The sequence below is a fragment of the Sebastes fasciatus genome, chromosome 20 (assembly GCF_043250625.1).
Source record: "Sebastes fasciatus isolate fSebFas1 chromosome 20, fSebFas1.pri, whole genome shotgun sequence".
NCBI lineage: Eukaryota > Metazoa > Chordata > Actinopteri > Perciformes > Sebastidae > Sebastes > Sebastes fasciatus.
This window is the reverse complement of record NC_133814.1, coordinates 16353138-16371032: the sequence shown is the minus strand read 5'-3', so window position 1 is coordinate 16371032 and position 17895 is coordinate 16353138. Positions and strand designations below refer to the sequence as shown.

General features: G+C 37.6%; 1 protein-coding gene across 2 annotated transcripts; it reads left to right on the top strand.

Annotated features, from left to right (window-relative positions):
* The first annotated feature begins 1962 nt into the window (after positions 1-1962).
* On the top strand, positions 1963-16976 carry LOC141758141 (dnaJ homolog subfamily C member 7-like). 2 transcript variants are annotated; one of them, XM_074619264.1, is made up of 14 exons: positions 1963-2100; positions 6066-6154; positions 7334-7458; positions 8075-8188; positions 8372-8446; positions 9527-9645; positions 10840-10993; positions 11645-11809; positions 11897-11988; positions 12080-12153; positions 12920-13066; positions 13153-13305; positions 15142-15246; positions 15548-16976. In XM_074619264.1, the coding sequence occupies exons 1-14, from the start codon at positions 2030-2032 to the stop codon at positions 15583-15585; spliced, it is 1521 nt and encodes a 506-aa protein (XP_074475365.1). In that variant the 5' UTR covers positions 1963-2029; the 3' UTR covers positions 15586-16976. The 2 variants fall into 2 exon arrangements, with proteins under 2 accessions (XP_074475365.1, XP_074475363.1); XM_074619262.1 differs by having other exon boundaries at positions 13153-13308.
* The last annotated feature ends 919 nt before the right edge of the window (positions 16977-17895 follow it).

Here is a 17895-nt window from a genome sequence, read left to right as displayed (position 1 = left end):
GACCTCAAGATATGTGAATGAAAATGGGTTCTATGGGTACCCACGAGTCTCCCCTTTACAGACATGCCCACTTAATGATAATCACATGCAGTTTAGGGCAAGTCATAGTCAAGTCAGCACACTGACACACTGACAGCTGTTGTTGCCTGTTGGGCTGCAGTTTGCCATGTTATGATTTGAGCATATTATTTTATGCTAAATGCAGTACCTGTGAGGGTTTCTGGACAATATTCATCATTGTTTTGTGTCGTTAATTGACTTCCAATAATAAATATATAGATACATTTGCATAAACCAAGCATATTTACCCACTCCTATGTACTTGACAAATCTCCCTTCAAGGTCGTTTTGAACAGATAAAAAAATGTGCAATTAATTTGTGATTAATCATGATCAACTATGGACAATCATGCGATTAATCACGATTAAATATTGTAATCAATTGACAGCTCCAGTTATGAACAAGAACACTTAAAGGTCTTTGGCATACGCTCGGTAATAACTTGTATCATCAGTACTGTTGATACTGTTCATATTTCAGATCACTCAAAAGTCAGTGAATATCGTTAGGAAAAGAAAAAAAAACATTTATTTTGGAAAAAAAAATATGAATCATGAGTTGTGGTGAGTCACTGAACTCCTGAGGATTTGAGAAGGGAAAATACACAAAACACAGTGATCATTGCTGATGTACAGTATCCCCAACACCGTGTATACTCCATACTTTATGATACTCTAGAGCCCTCTAGTGGTATTTTACAAACAAGAGCAAGATAGGATAAGGTTGTTGATAGACGGGGAGATGTCAATGCTATTTTCTGCTCTAATATATATTTATGTTAATCTCACAAACAACAAATTATGAATCAGAGTAGTTACCATGATTTTGATACTGTCTTCCTATAATGATGTTCAATTGTAGGTAGCATATTTAGGAGGACATTAACTTTAAATAAAAGTGTGTATTATTTTAGCCTGAGATTTAAATTAATAAAATAAACTAGCCTGAAGTCCTGCTTTGGGAAAGTGACATTAGATTAGATATCCTTTATTGTCATTGTACAGGTACAACGAAATTGAGTTTGCAACTCCCCATCACATACACGATGCATTAAAAGACATTCTATAAATATAGGGGACTGTATAAAGACAGCTATGAGGTTAGTGACCAGTGTCGTATGTGCAAACTGTCATAAAGGGCAGTAGGTAAGTAGTCAATCTAAAACAATATAAAAGACAATGATTATAATAAATAAGTAAATACATAATAAATACTATAATCAGTCGGCATGTGCAATATTGTAAACAAATGCAGTTCAAAGAGCAGTTGTAGTCAGGTTAAAGTGCATGGCAAAATACAACAAATAAAGTGCATCTAGTCCATGTAGTTATTGAAGGGGGGGGCCTTCCGTAACTGCCATAACTAATTATATATATATATATATATAACATATATTTTAATGTAACTTTCCCAAATATATATTATATATATATATATATATATATATAACATATATTTTAATGTAACTTTCCCAAAGCAGGACTTCAGGCTATTTTTTCAAAATTTAAGATATTTTGTGTTTTATTTTATTAATTTAAATCTAAGCTAAAATAATACACACTTTAATAGGCTACTCTATCAAAAAGTAAGATCAACTACAAGCCAAGTATATCTTTCTGTGGGCCTATAAGGCAAGAATACTTAATTATACTCTTAGTATTTTACTTATACTTAAGTAAATCTCGATCAAAAGACTAAATACAAGTAGACCTAAAAGCCAAGTATACTTAGACTCTTCTGTATACTTGTCAGTATAAGCCAAGTATACTTAGACTTTTATACTTTTATACTTTTATACTTTTATGCTTTTATATATATATATATATATATATATATATATATATATATATATATATATATGTTTTTTATTTTTTTAATGTTTTTTTTATTTCACTAAAAAAAAAAAAAAGGTCCTTGATCCGTTCCCGGAAGTGACGTCACTTCTTGTTCGTCCTTTTCCAGAGAAACATGGCTGCTGTTGACATCGACGTGCCGGTGGACACAGAACCTCAACTCCCTGATCCGGAGGACATGGAACGGTAAACACACAACACACCGCCGGGTCTCCTTGTGCCGAGTGTATAATATAACGTGAAAATAACCCGGGATTCACTGACTCAAACAGCCGTTAGCTGACAAAGCCCCGGAGACAAGCTAACAAGCTAACAAGCTAACCAGGCTAGCTAGCTAACAGGCTAACAAGCTAACATGCTAACAAGCTAATAAGCTGGAGAGTTAACCAGCTCACAAGCTAACAAGCTCACAAGCTAACATGCTAACAAGCTAACAAGCTAAAAGGCTAACAAGCTAAAAGGCTAACAAGCTAACAAGCTAAAAGGCTAGCAGCTATCTTTCCGGTGGTTGGGGGGGAAATGGCTCATTTAGCTAAATCCTAATTATTGTTCATAAACGTCAGACGTTGGTGTTGTTATAATCTCAACGGTTCAGTTAAAAGAGGATTCTTCACGTTTATTGTCAAGAGCTAACGTGATTAGCATGTCTTCACACATGCTCAGATAGCTTAAAGCTATCAGATCTATTTATATTTCAGTCTTGTTGGTTAATTAATAAACCTGTTTCATATATTGTTATGTATGTAAACACGAGGTTAGAAGTCAGTAGTCGTCTTGTTGTAGGACAGAAGCAGTCTGTGCTTCTCCTCTTTCCAGAAAGTTCCATAAGAAGCAGACAGATTAGCTTTATCTAGCTAGACTTGGTGCTAAAACCATCAGATAAGAGACACAGCAGTTATCCAACAAACCTCCAGAACTTTCCTCACATACTTGAACGTCAGTGTCATATGATTATGACGATTTCCATAGTTGAAGACACATTTCATCATCATCTGAGTTTATTTGCTCAAAGCACTGTGTGTGGTTTCTTTATTCACACTTTAAACCTGAACCTTACATACCAGTATTTTTAATTCCTGCTAGAGGTTTAGTGCTTTATTTGCAGATGTGGAGAGAAATATTCACAATAGAGATATGTTCTACTGTGAAAAAATTAGTTTGGCTAATTCAGAGATTTGAATTCTTGCCATAACTTTTGTACAAAACAAAATGCTGCTGCTTATTAACCCTCTGAGACCCACAATCAGGGAATGAAAGTAAAACTTCCAGGTCACCTGCCACCTTAGCAGACAGGTTTTCATTATATTAAGAAATATAATTAGAAATTCTAAAGCCTAAATTAAATATATGGTAACACTTCATTTTACAGGTCCACACATTTCATGGAAATTAGGTGGCAATTAGCAAGTAACCTGTTTGAAATTTCTTTGGAATTACTGCAAAAATTATCCCAATATTTACCTCAAAATTTATTAAAAATGACTTAACTCTAAACATTATTTAATAATTATATTTAGCTATTTCCCCAATAGCTGGTAATTTATTTAATACATTTACAGGAAAAGAATACAACGTGAATTGATATGCTTTATTTCCATGTCTGCTGGTAAATAGATCATAATTAGCAAATAACTTCTTTGAAATTTCTTTAAAAACTCCCTGAATCATTACATTACTGTAGCTACCAGGTTACATTTGTGTTGACAATAAGTCACATAAATGGTGAGATATGTGCTGATCAGAAGTTTCTTCTATTAGTTTGGGTTTTGGAGGTAAATATTTGGTAAATATTTGGGTAATTCCAAAGAAATTTCAAATAGGTAACTTGCTAATTATCACCTAATTACCATGAAATTTGCGGACCTGTAAAAGAAAGTGTTACCAAATATAGTCATGCATTAAGGTTACATGATATATTTCATAATTCTACCGTCTGGTACCACTGACTCAGTGTTCACAATTTTAAAGCGTTCTACCTATATTTAAGAAGTGGCAGACAAAAAACATGAGGGGCCAGTAGAAATGTTCAGTGACCTGCCACAGTGGCAGGTTAGGAAAAAGGTTAATTTCAGACCCTGCCCAAAATAGACCCGTTTTTGTCTTTTTTTAGCGTGGTCTTTATGGGGAAACTAGCAGATCAACAGTAGATGTCACATAGAAGTGGTGTACATGATCTGAAAGCTGGGAACCTGAAGATTAATTTGAGATGCAGCTCAGCACTGTGTCGAGTAGTCATACATAAGAAATAATCATAATCAATTAATTAAAACAAATTGTAAAAGTGTATAAGGGTTTAGAACATAATGTTATAAGTAAATTATGGCCATGCTCATGCTTTACCACTCGAGAATTGATAAAAATGATCAATAATCCCTCCAAAATACCACATTAAGACTCCCAAGACCTTGAGGAACAGCATAGAAACTGCTCCCCTTATTGTTAACATACCTAGGAAAGCCATCCATCCTCTGAATGCTCTAGGTCTCTAGTTTGTGGCTGTAAAGTTTCATGAGGCTGTGATTATGCTAGAGGTCAAATTTAAAAAAAAAAATAAAATAAAATAGTCTCGCTACAATGAAATGTCTACTATGGAGACTAACATCATCACACATGAATACAATCAGGCTCATTGGATCCACAAGAGTCTCAGCTTTACAGTGTTACCCAATTTATGTAATTCCAAGACTGTTTAGGGACCCCAGTATGCAGAAATAATCAAATACACCATTTTAGAATAGGAGAAAATAACACATTTATACTGCGTTCAAAAAACGGCATGTTTTTTGCCCCAAACTGCATGTGATTATGATAAAGTGGTCTGTAAAAGGGAGACTTGTGGGTACCCACAGAACCCATTTTCATTCACATATCTTGAGGTCAGAGGTCAAGGGACCCCTTTGAAAATGGCCGTACCAGTTTTTCCTCGCCAAAATTTAGCACAAGTTTGGAGCGTTATTTAGCCTCCTTCACGACGAGCTACTATGACATCAATGGATTCCTTAGGTTTTGTAGTTTCATATGATAGCATGTGTATCTTCACTCTAGCTTTAAAACTGAGCCCACTACAACCTCCGAAAGATCGATTGCGTTAATGAGTTAAAGAAATTAGTGGCGTTAAAACTAATTTGCATGAACGCGTTATTATCAGGTTAACTTTGACAGCCCTAATACAAATTGACGATGGAGCTGCAGATGTTACATCCCTTAATTTATAACATTCAATCATGTTTGAGAATGCTCAGCTTTACTTGTACATTTTTTACACAGATAATCCTTATAGCAGCAGTTGTGTGGCATGACTACTGGAGCACAGCATTGCAGAAAATTGTTGCTGCACTGAAAAAAAAAAAAAAAAAAATATTTCTTATACTGTATATATTGTTAATACATATGTTCTTAATATGCCCTTGTATAAAGTATTTCCTTTTATAATTGTAATGTAATATAATTTATTATTTAATGGAGCTTCCTAGCGAAAAGTATTTCACACGTTTGTACCTGTACAACCGGCGTGACAATAAACATCTTGAATCTTGAATCTTGAATCTTGAATCTTGAATCTTGAAACTTGAATCTTGAATCTTGAATCTCGAATCTCCTCCTGCCTAAGGGTGTTTCCCTTCTGCACACAACCTCAGTTATAGGTGTTTTTTTGGCTGATGGAAAACACTTACCGAGATGTCACTGACTCGGGTGTGGCCTGAATAGCGACACTTGTAAATGCTTCAACGCACAGAGAGCAGCAGCTGCTTCCTTAATTGTATCACTGTTGATTTACCCTTTAACACTTGGCACTTTTTTTGAATGGACTGCAGCAGGTGAATTTCACTGCTATGTTTAGTACTGCAGCTATCAGGGCTGCGCGTGCCCTGCTCTGCTGTCCCAGTTCCAGGTGTAACACACCACAGAGTCCAGTCCTGTCAGGCTCGTTTGCAAGAAATTCTCTGATGGATACAAATAGGTGCCAGCAAACCAGCTGGTCAGGTTCGGTGATATTGACTTAAGCAGACATAATCTGTACATCTCGACTAGTAGAGGGCTTTTATTGGTTGACTGATTTATTGCTGAATTGCTTGTTTTTTTATTGTATCGGCTACTTCTTCTACTTTGTAAAGCACCTTGACGTTGGTTTGTGTTTTTCCTCTCTGCAGTCAGGCTGAAGGCTTCAAAGAGCAAGGAAATGCTTTCTACAGCAAGAAAGATTACTCTGAGGCTTTCAACTATTATACTAAGGCCATAGGTGAGATTACCACTAACTATCTTTTTGAACAAGTGTATTTATTGAGTTCTCAACATAACTCCTCCAGTGTTTCAACAAACAAGTAAGAACATTTCCCTCAAGGCACTCTCTAATTATGCTATGTTTTGACAAGGCAATACATACATTACGAAGTACAAAAGCGATAAAAAGAATAAACGACCTGTGTAAATATAAGTAAATCACTAAAACACAAATAATCCACATAAATTATGATATTCGCAAATATTCAAGGCAAACAGTCTTCTACAGATTTCTCCCTCTCTAGAAACACCATAAAAGATCTCCATATTTTCTCAAAGGTAGAGTATTTCCCCTTTATAGTCAGAGTGAGTTTTTCAAGAGCAAGAGAGTGTAATAGACCCTCGAGCCAGATCTGTAAGCTTGGTCTGTTAACTGATTTCCAAAACCTGGCTATAATATGTTTTGCTTATTTTTGTTATCTGTATTGTTTAGTTTACAATTTGCAGGAAAAATTCCATGGATACATAGTTTAGGACATACTGTCAACCGTACACCTGTAACATATGAAAGAATATCCAAAACCCGGGCTGCACAATTAATCGCGATCACGATTTTGGTTTCCCACAATTAAATGAACATGATCGCCTGCGATATTGACATTTAAAATGTGTGTTCTGCTCATAGAAAACTCTGCTGCATATCAAATCAAGCGCTTCCTAAACTAACAGATCGAGATGTTTTGGCTTCACTTTTGGAGATAGATATTATCCATACAACCAATGTGTTTATGATTAAATTAAGAGCATAAAATTGTTTATCTAGCCTCTTAATGTTGCTAATTTTGCTCTCAAAGTGCACCAGATCAGGAATGTAGCACAGCAAGGAAGTAAAAACCAGTGCTCTGTTTATTTTAATGTGAAAGTGCAATAAAATATGTTGTCGCTAAAATCAGTGATTAATTGTGATAAGTTATCGTGATCTGAATATTGATCAAAATAATCGTGATTATCATTTTGGCAAAACAAATAACAGTGAAATTTCTATTCCTGACATATTTTCCAACACGTGTTCCCTCCATGTACTTTAAAACTGCATCAGCAACATCTTGACTTCTGACATTTGTATGTTCTTACAGTATATTTGCAGTATTTATCTGTAATTTGAACCCACATCTCATCTTCTTTCTTCTATCTCTAGATGTAAGCCCCAAAACTGCCAGTTATTATGGCAACAGGGCCGCCACGCTGATGATGCTCTGTCGCTTTCGAGAGGCCCTAGAAGATTCCCAGCAGGCTGTGCGGCTGGATGACTGTTTCATGAAGGTCAGTGACAACATCCTCTTCATTCTCAGCTTTTCCCGCCACTTATTGTCTCAAAACCGCCAGCTGCACTTGCAGAGTAGAGAGTAACATTTAGGGGTGGGGAAAAAATTGATTCACTTCCATATATATCGTGAACTTTATATACAAAATACATATATGGAAATAAAAATGATTGAATTATATTTACCAGAAGTATAAAATATTACATGCCCCTTATAAATTAAAAAGAAAATACCACTAATTTGTGAGGGAAATATCTTTATTCTTTGATTTTTGGGTTGCTGGAAAAAAATGTAATAAATAATGCCTGACAATGACTGATATATTTCACTTCAGGACATCTCTGACTACATACATGCTGAAAATTACACATTCTTACTATATTCATTTAGATATTTTCCAAGGTAAAAGTCCCTAAAGGTTTATGATTCTACTTTTCCTCGTGGTCTAGTGTTAAAAATAAATCATATCGAATCGCAATACTTAAAAAACATATCGAATCAGCACCCAAGTATCAGGATAGTATCAAAATGTGAGATAGGTGTATCGTCCCAGCCCTAATGTAGAGTTTTTTTACCCAGTCATAAGAAGGAAATGTGCCCCTCCTGTCCCACAGGGTCATCTACGTGAGGGCAAATGTCACCTGTTGTTGGGAAACGCCATGGCGGCCAATCGCTGCTTTCAGAAGGTTTTGGAGCTGGAGCCTAGCAACAGAGAGGCCCAGCAGGAGGTGAGCATCACCTGGACTTTTTGCATTTTATTTAATGTAACTACTGTAAGAGAAAGCATTGAATTGAATTACATACTAAGCACATCTTCGTCTTGGAGCCAAAGTCTGAATCATGCAACTCGTACCTGTCTGTTAACAGTGTAAAGAAAGCGTTGATAAATGATTGTTGTTATACGTTTTCAGAATAAGACTGCAGCGACTCTACTGGAGTATGAACACATGGCGGGTTTTGGCTTTGAAAAGCGGGATTTCAGAAAGGTACTTTACATCTATTTTCTTTTTTTACCAAACTCACAAACAACACAGCCCCATGGTGTCATGTGATCAGTTGTTAGTCTGGTCTGACTTGAAAAGTTTCTTTTTTGTTTGTTTTTAAAGGTATTTCGTGCCTGATGGTCATACTCATAGCTGGAAAATATAAGAAACATCTAATATATTTAATGACTATGCTTTGGTTTGTAATAAGCATCAGATTTAAGCACAATTTGACAGATCCATTTGTCCAGTCGTCTTGATTAGTTGAAGAAATACTCGGACGAAGAGTTTGTTCAGTAGTTAAAGAAGCCTATTTACATACTTCAGTTTACACTGCGAACAGCTTGTTTGACTCGAAATTCCAAATTTTTGACATTGTAAATAATTTAAAGGAGCAATATGTCGCACTGACATCTAGTGTTTAAAATGGGTAACGGCAATCAAAATTCAAAACATTGGATCCGCGGCCCAGCCGCTCCTTTGTTGTGGCTGATAGCAGTTAGCGCACGTTTTCCCAATTTGAGGGTTACCTTCTAGACACGACCGCGTTAGCCAGCAGTAGTCGGAATCACTTCGGCGTCTTTGTGTCTCAAATACTGGCTGCCTCGATAACCCAGCTGCACACGGACCACAGAGAGATGTGCCGAGGCTGTTTAGGTCGGGTAGAATCTAACATGAACCTTATCTCTGTTGATCCAGTTCGTTTGCTTGCCTCCATGGCTACAGAAGGCTGTTTGTATACCGATTTGTTTCATATGTGGCAACGGGGTGTTGAAATGGGCAGTGAACGGGATCACACTGATTCAAAACAAAAACAGACGTTCATGACCGGAATGGAGATTTCAAAGGAGAACATACTGACTGTAGCATTGTCGTCGGAGAAGCCAGCATTTCAATTTAGCATGTTTCCTTAATCTCTGATGACATATAATGGTCATTTTATGATTTATTACAGTAAATATATTACATATTGGTCCTTTAATAATAACTAAGATATTTGACTTTACAAAGCTCCAAATATCTGCATTTCTTTCATGAATGAATGCAACGATAGAGTGTAACAGGTGTCTTATCCTGATCCAGGTGGTGTACTGCATGGACCGGGCCTTAGGTGTGGCTTCTGCCTGTCACCGCTTCAAAATCCTCAAGGCCGAGTGTCTGGCTTTGCTGGGACGCTATCCAGAAGCCCAGTCTGTAGCAAGGTAGGAACAACTGATAGTCGGTTCATGGTGTATGATTGTTTCGTTACAGTGACTATGTTTACGTGCAGAATATTCAGCTTTTTGCCCTTATTCCGAAAAAGACAATATTCCTACTAAGCTGTTTACATGGCTAATGAAAATGAATATTCCACTAATATTTCCCGTTTGCATGCATACATGCAGTAGTGCATATACTCCGATTAATGTTAAACACCACACATCTTTAAGGTTGGATCGCTGTGTGTCTGGCCTCTCCAGCCGAGCTCCACCTGACGCCACTGCGCCACGCACAACGGCTGTGAATGCTCTGTCCTCCGCACGCCTATTGCCTCATTAACGTCATAGTTCCCTGATAGCATTGGTTTCTAAATCCGAAGTATTGCCAAATAGGCGCTTTCGCTTTTGGCTTTGACACCAAATCCTCCCCCATTGTCTTGTCTGTCAACTCTCTCCCGTCCCGTGTGTGAAATCTGACTCCTGCTGCTCTGAGCTGAGACTCAATACAGCGCAGACACTTTCACACTTTAATATTGTAGCGTCCATCGTCCGTCTGATACGCCAAAATGAACTAAATGGGTTTTATTGCTTTAAAAAAAAAAAAAAACGACAGTGGGGGTGATGGGCAAGTAACTTAATCGGTGTATGCCTGAACACCGTGTAACACTGGTAACACTGACATACCACGGCAAGCCTACTCCCGTGGTGTACCCTTGTTGTTACCGTTCTAAAAGTTTTGCAAAACCATGTTCTGCAAGCTATTTTTCTTATAGCTATGCACGAGAACAGACTGCAATGCCATAAAACAGGAAAGAGGCCGTGTGTCGCAAATTGCGGTAAAAATCCCAATTAAGACGCATATTCCGAATGCTCCGTACACATGTAAAAAGAATGCTCCTAAAACCTGAGTAATAGCATATCCCACGTGTCTTAATCGGAAAATGCTCCATTCGGAATAAGGCCTAATTCAGAATATCCAAACGCAATAATGCAGTTTACATGACCCGTATCAAATTCAGAACAATAGCAGAATATTAGCGTGCATGTAAATGTAGTCAGTGATGCAACTTTTTCTCGGATTCATATAAGTTTTTAAATACTGTGTACGGGGTCTGCTTTAGTATTTTTCCAATAAGGAGGATGGGTTTGATTACCAACATTTCACGGCAGGTCTTTTAACAAAACTTTCTTTCACAGTGATATCCTGCGAATGGATTCCACCAACGCAGACGCGCTCTACGTCCGAGGCCTGTGTCTCTACTACGAGGATTGCATCGATAAAGCTGTACAGTTCTTTGTCCAGGCTCTGCGCATGGCACCTGACCACGAGAAGGCCCGGCTAGCCTGCAGAGTAAGATTGTCATTTTTTGTCGTCTAGAAATAAACAGACCTATTTATTTGTACTGGAAAATTTTATTTTTAACAATCTAGTATTTTGAAATCTCGTATGTAAGACAAATGTGTACGAAAAAACAAAATAACTCAAATTGCATGACTAATTCTGCCGGGGGGTGTGACATGATAAATTAATGTTCGGGCGCGGTGCAACACATTTGCAGTTTTTCTATATGTTCGCTTCTTGCAATTGCAATCTCTTATGGCATGATGTAAAATTACAAAGGCTAAGTGCAAGAAAGCTTAACGACGTTCTCGCAAAGACAGTGAAGAAGAAGTCTGCTAGCAAGTAAACACTGATGTAAACAATGTCGGATTTAAATATTCAAAAAAACGGCTTTGCAAATATTTTCTGAGGAAGAAAATGCCGTTGACATAGTTTTTAGCCCTCAAGTATACACGCAATGCATTTGAATGAGAAAAACTGAACAGAACTTTTTTTTTGTTTACAAGAAAACTCCTCAGGGCACCTTTTAAGACGGCTAAAACAAATGCACTATGAATATCTGTTGCTACAGTTCAAATACACGACATGGCTTAAATTTCACTGCAAGTTTCAGTATATGTTTTATAAGAAACTTGATGATTTGTTCTCTTCCTAAATCAGAACGCCAAAGCCTTAAAAGCCAAGAAAGATGAGGGCAACCTGGCATTTAAGAGCTGCAGCTATGAAGCCGCCTACCAGCTGTATACTGAGGCCCTGACGATAGACCCCAACAACATCAAGACCAACGCTAAACTCTACTGCAACAGAGCCACGGCAGGATTAAAGGTAAAAGGCCACATATTACCAGTCAGGCATTTGATCAATAATGCTTCGGCTGTTCAATAAGGTCATTAACTTGCTCCTCATCAACAGCTGAAGAAACTTAATGAAGCCATTGAAGACTGCACCAGTGCAATCAAACTAGATGACACTTACATCAAGGCCTACTTAAGAAGAGCTCAGTGGTATGCTACGCTTTTAATAGGAGTATATTTTTTCTAATGTGTGTGTTCAGCATTGAGCAGTTTTTCAGTGACTTTGTCTGTCCCCCTATAGTTACATGACCACAGAGCAGTATGAGGAGGCCGTACGGGACTATGAAAAAGTTTACCAGACAGAAAAAACATCAGGTAAGCTGCTGTCTTTTTTTCTTTTTTGCATTTACACCAGGGCTTAACGCCACTTATTTCTTTACCACATTACCGCAATCAATCTTTTGGAGGATGTAGCAGGCTCAGTATTAAAGCTAGAGTGAAGATACTGGCATCATATGAAACTAAAAAACCTAATGAATCCATCGGTACCAACCATGTCATACTAGCTGGTTAAATAACGCTCCAAACGTGCGCTAAATATTTTGCGAGGAAAAACTGGCATGATTATTTTCAAAGAGGTCCCTTTACCTCTGACCTCAAGATATGTGAATGTAAATGGGTTCTCTGGGTACCCACGAGTCTCCCCTTTACAGACATGCACACTTTATGATAATCACATGCAGTTTGGGGCAAGTCATAGTCAAGTCAGCACACTGACACACTGACAGCTGTTGTTGCTTGTTGGGCTTGAGTTTACCATGTTATGATTTAAACATATTTTTTATACTAAATGCAGTACCTGTGAGGGTTTCTGGACAATATTTGTCATTGTTTTGTGTTGTTAATTGATTTCCAATATTAAATATATACATACATTTGCATAAAGCAAGCGTATTTGCCAACTCCCATGTTGATAAGAGTGTTAAATACTTGACAAATCTCCCTTTAAGGTACATTTTGAACAGATAACAAATGATTAAGCGATTAAATATTTCATTGGAATGACAGCCCTAATTTGTACCTGTCTTAACTGATACTCTAGCCGGTCAGGTTTTCACACACTCACATTTTATCCCTCTAGAGCACAAGCATCTGCTGAAGACGGCACAGCTGGAGCTGAAGAAGAGCAAGAGGAAAGATTATTACAAGGTGCTGGGGGTCGGCAAGAACGCCACCGAGGACGAGATCAAAAAAGCCTATCGCAAACGGGCCCTCATGCACCACCCAGGTACACCTCTCGGTCTTTGCACAGACATGCAGGAAACCCAACTTTGATTACGGTTATTTATCTTAGTTGTATTTTTTATCTTGCAGACCGTCACAGTGCGGCAACTCCAGAGGTTCAGAAGGAGGAGGAAAAGAAATTCAAGGAGGTTGGCGAGGCCTTCACTGTGCTCTCCGACCCGAAGAAGAAGATCCGCTACGACAATGGACATGACCTGGATGATGAAGGCTCCTTCGATGGCGGTGGTAAAATCTTTTCTTTGGCCAGATTTATATTCAACCAGCAGGACATTAGTGGGATCAGAGAGAACATATCAGTTTTTCACACAACTTATTATAAGGGAATACATTTCAAAACATACGCTTCTTTAGAGAGTCAACTATTAGGTGCTTTTAAAGAATAGAAAGACCCTTTGTTTGTGGCTGAAAAGACCTTTTTCACAGCAGACATGTTGACCTGTTACAGCAGGAAAAGCACAGGTGTAAATAATAACTTGAATGATGGCTGTGTTCCATTTAGCTGCATCAATTTCAAGGTCCTGTATTGTCCATGTTGGCTCACTGTCATGTCTGACTGGGACATTTCAATAGAACAGAACCACCTTTAATCTTATTAATACATCTGTGCTTTTCCTACTCTGACAAGTCTAAATGTTTGCTTTGAAAAAGGGCTATTCAAAAAGTTTTTACCGTAACACATACTACAATGGCGACAACATTTTTCTCCAAAATGATGTTGATGTGATCGAGGGCTATATCAAAGTCACCATGTGACATCGGTTGTGATTAATGGAAGTGAGAAGAGTTTATAACCTGAGTTTTTTCACTCAAAAACAAAACAAAACTTTTCACATCACCAGTCCTCTCTTGAAGAATTCTGTCTTTTTCCAACACATGTTGAAATGTGTGAAGAGAGACACTTTGCGTCACTGACTTGGGTCAATGACAAAATCCATCACTCAAAATTTGCTAAATTGAAATCTCCATCGACTACAAAGGGATTCATTCAAATGCCGCCAAAACTGATTCACAGATTATAAACAATCTGGTGTATGAAAGAGGCCACAATACTGTACACAGAACATCTTAAAATGAAGTTTTGGTGGACATTCAAACTTTCTGCTCCATTAATTCTCACAGAATCGCTGACAGATTTATAACTCCTATGGAAACAGTAGAAACTCAATTTTGTCCATACTTATTGTGTTTTTACACTGAAGTCAATGAGCCCCAATAATCCAACTGTATCTATAATTTAGGTAAGGAATAATGTACAGCGAGCCGGTCAGTGTTGTGAAAGAATCCCCGACAGGGCGACACAACAATGACCCGCTAGCTGTACATTATCCCGCTTATTACACGGCTGCTTACTGAAGAAATCAATATTTTGACACAAAAACGGTCCGCCAGAGTCTGACATCAGAGCTGCGCCCATAGCAACGGTCTGTTATACAGAAATTACAGACCGCAGAACACCGTGATTGACCAATCAGAATCGAGTATTCAACACAGCCGTGTAATAAACAATTTTATAGTCTCCTGTGCTTAAAAAAGAAACGTCTTTTTGGTGGTGTATCGGTTCCTGTTTCTCTCTCTGTATTCTAAATACACACTCTATTGATGACACTTGTTGTAAAATGTGTGTACAGTAGAGCTGCAACGATTATATGATTAGTTTTAGTCACCTATTAGATTAATCACCAACTAATTTGATATTCTATTAATGGGTTTGAGTAATCTTTGTAGAAAAAAACGTCAAAATTCTCTGACTACAGTCTTAAATGTGAATATTTTCTGGTTTATTTACTCTATGAAAATAAACTGAATATCTTTGAGTTGCGGACAAAACAAGACCATTTCTCTGACATTTTATAGACCAAAAAAACTAATCGATTAATCGAGAAAATAATCGACAGATTAATCAACAATGAAAATAATCACTAGTTGCGGCTCTATTGTACAGTATGTCAAACAGCGCCCTTCTGTGTTTAGTTTAGCAAGTTGTCATCTTTTTTCTCCATCTGGTTTTTCCTGAATCTCCAGCTAATCCCTCTATATTTGCCTTTACTTTTTCACTAGATTTTGACGCAAACAACATCTTCAGGGCTTTCTTTGGTGGCCATGGTGGTGGAGGACACGGAGGAGGAGGAGGAGGAGGAGGATTTAGTTTTGATTCCAGTCCAGGTATGTTTTTCCCCCCAGTCTAGACATCATTAAAGCAGCAGTTGGTAGAATTGGAGCAAATATGATTTAAAAAAAGTTATTTAAAGCCTGAAAACAGAGCCATGAGGAGGTTGCAGAAGTCTAGTTTTCTCTCAGAACACTTGAATTACAATACGCTGAAAGGTTATTATGTAATTTTTGCCCAATGATGCCAAAAATATTCTGCCTACTGCAGGTTTAAGTTTATTGAAGCACAGAGAAATCAATCGAAGAACATGCATGATATTAACCAACTTCTTTTTTGCTTTTTTTCCCCCCCAAGACTCTGGACCTGGAAATTTCTTTTTCCAATTCGGTTAAAGTGAAGGATCATGCGGGAAAATGCAGCCCTGCAGTGGACAAAATCAAGTTGGACCCACAGTCACCTCCTGATGCTCATACTCCTGAGTGTCTCGCAAAATCTCCCCACTATTCCTTATTCAAGAGGTTTTTGATTATTGCATTCACTCCCAAATTTACTCCTCGCACTGACGCTAACAAACAGTGGGAAAGATAATTGAGAGACTTTAGTTAAGAATTAACATTGTAAATAAAGAAGTGCTTAAGAAGTCTTTTTTGTTTTTAAAGGGGTTTGGATCGGCCGATCAGAGCATGTCCCTGTTGCCAAAATCAAAATATTAGGTGAAATCTTGTAAAAAAAACGGCCTCAACCTTAATAAAGGTGACCAGTACTAAGAAATGGATTGGTAAGCAACATGGTTAATTAGTTTTAGAAGACATAACATGCGTTTTTAAGGTTCTCCTGAGACAGCATGTCTTTATAGAGCAAGAGTCAATGTACTGTGGGAGTTCAATGTGAAAACTGACCTCAGGACAGCCTGTTTAGCACAGCGCCAGTCTCTTGCAAGTGCGTGTTCAGGTTTTATTGGCTCACTTGCCAAATATAGAATCGACGTGCAGGGTTTTTGTTTCTTCTCCATGCTGCATTGTATATTTGACTCGAATGTAAAGCGTTTTGTGTCCATAAATTTGTTTTTCTTCTTCAGTCTTCCCTCGGTCTATTTATATTTATTGTACTGTATATTCTAACCTGTATACAGCAGAATGCCAGTGTTCGTCTTCCTCCTTTTTTTTTTAAGAGACTCATTTGTAAATGTTTCCCACATCATCTCTCTTTGCTCTCAGATTGCGCAAAGTATTTTATTTTATTTTTCTGACACCGGCCAAAATCAGCACACCCGCAGATTTTCTTCTCTTGAAAGCACCGACCACACATCTGTCCCCTTTCAAATTCAAGTGGTGCCTTACTAGAATGAGCACTTAAGTTAATCTTCCTGCAGTCAAACCTACATCAAAAGCTGCAGAGCCATTCCTGTTTGCAAAAGGCAACAGCTACTCTTTTGCAGCTTTTTGTTTTTATCCTCTTTCACAGGACTTTTTTTCATATCCGGACAGTGAACGAAATTGAATTTTTGCAAGTGAATTCCTCATCTCGTCGAACACAAAAGACTTCATGTCATCGCCAATCACACCTAGCTGTCATCCACCCATACTTGTCATGCACGTTCTGTCAGTACGGCCCTTCCCCTACTTGTTCCACCCGTTTTTTAAAGTGGCACTGATGGTAGGTTGGAAGCTTCTATTGTTAATTGTTCTGTCACTGATCTGTGTATCATTTTTAAAACTTGTCACAGTATTAACGACATGCTTTTCTTATTGCGAAAAAAATAAAGGCTCGTCTTTTACTGTAATGTTGGGACTTTTTTTCCTTAAACTCTTTTATGGAATAATTTTACCAAATATTTTCCATTAGTGATTAACTAAGTACATTCACTCAAGTACTGTACTTAGACTGTCTTGTACTTTTACACGCTTCTGCATTTTTTGGCAGCCAAAGTTACTAGTTATTTTCAAGTTGTTTTTTTTTACATACAAGCAGTCTGTGGTTCATCAGGTAGCTCAACAGGATCATGGCTTGCCCTTCATGCTGAAGGTTGTGAGTCCAAGACTCGGGTGATGCACAATAACCCTGATATAACCCCAAAATAAACATATCTTGGGCTGACAGTAGCTCAGTCCATGAGGGACTTGGCTTGGAAACCGGAGGGTGGCTGGTTCAAGGACCAAGTCGGACTATGAACTGGTAGCTGGTGTGTTTTTGAGCAAGGCACTGGATCACAAAACTGTTCCCCGAGCAGCTATATAGTAGCTGACCACTGCTCCTAATATACTAGGATGTGTTAAATGCAGAGAGTAAAATTCACTGTGCTGTGACAATAAAAGCTCATTTACATTTGTGTGCATTCGTTATAGATTAAACTACCCAATAGTATCTTTTAAAGTAGTTTAAATTAGCTCCGAAAACTCTGAAAGAGGTCATTCTTAATAATGGGTACTTTTTACTTTTGATATATATGTTTTCTAATAATACTAATGCACTTAAAAATTAACTAGTTTTGCAGGACTTCTACTTGTATTGAGTATTTTTTAGAATACTTTTACTTAGGTTAAGGATCTGAGTACTTTTCCAGTACTATCTATAGATTCCTATATAAAAGGAAGAAATTTATTTATACAGCACACAGGACAAACACATTTCAAGACTGCAATGAAAAAAAAAAGACGGTTACAACAATACAAAATAATTAAAAGCAATAACATTAAAAGGTG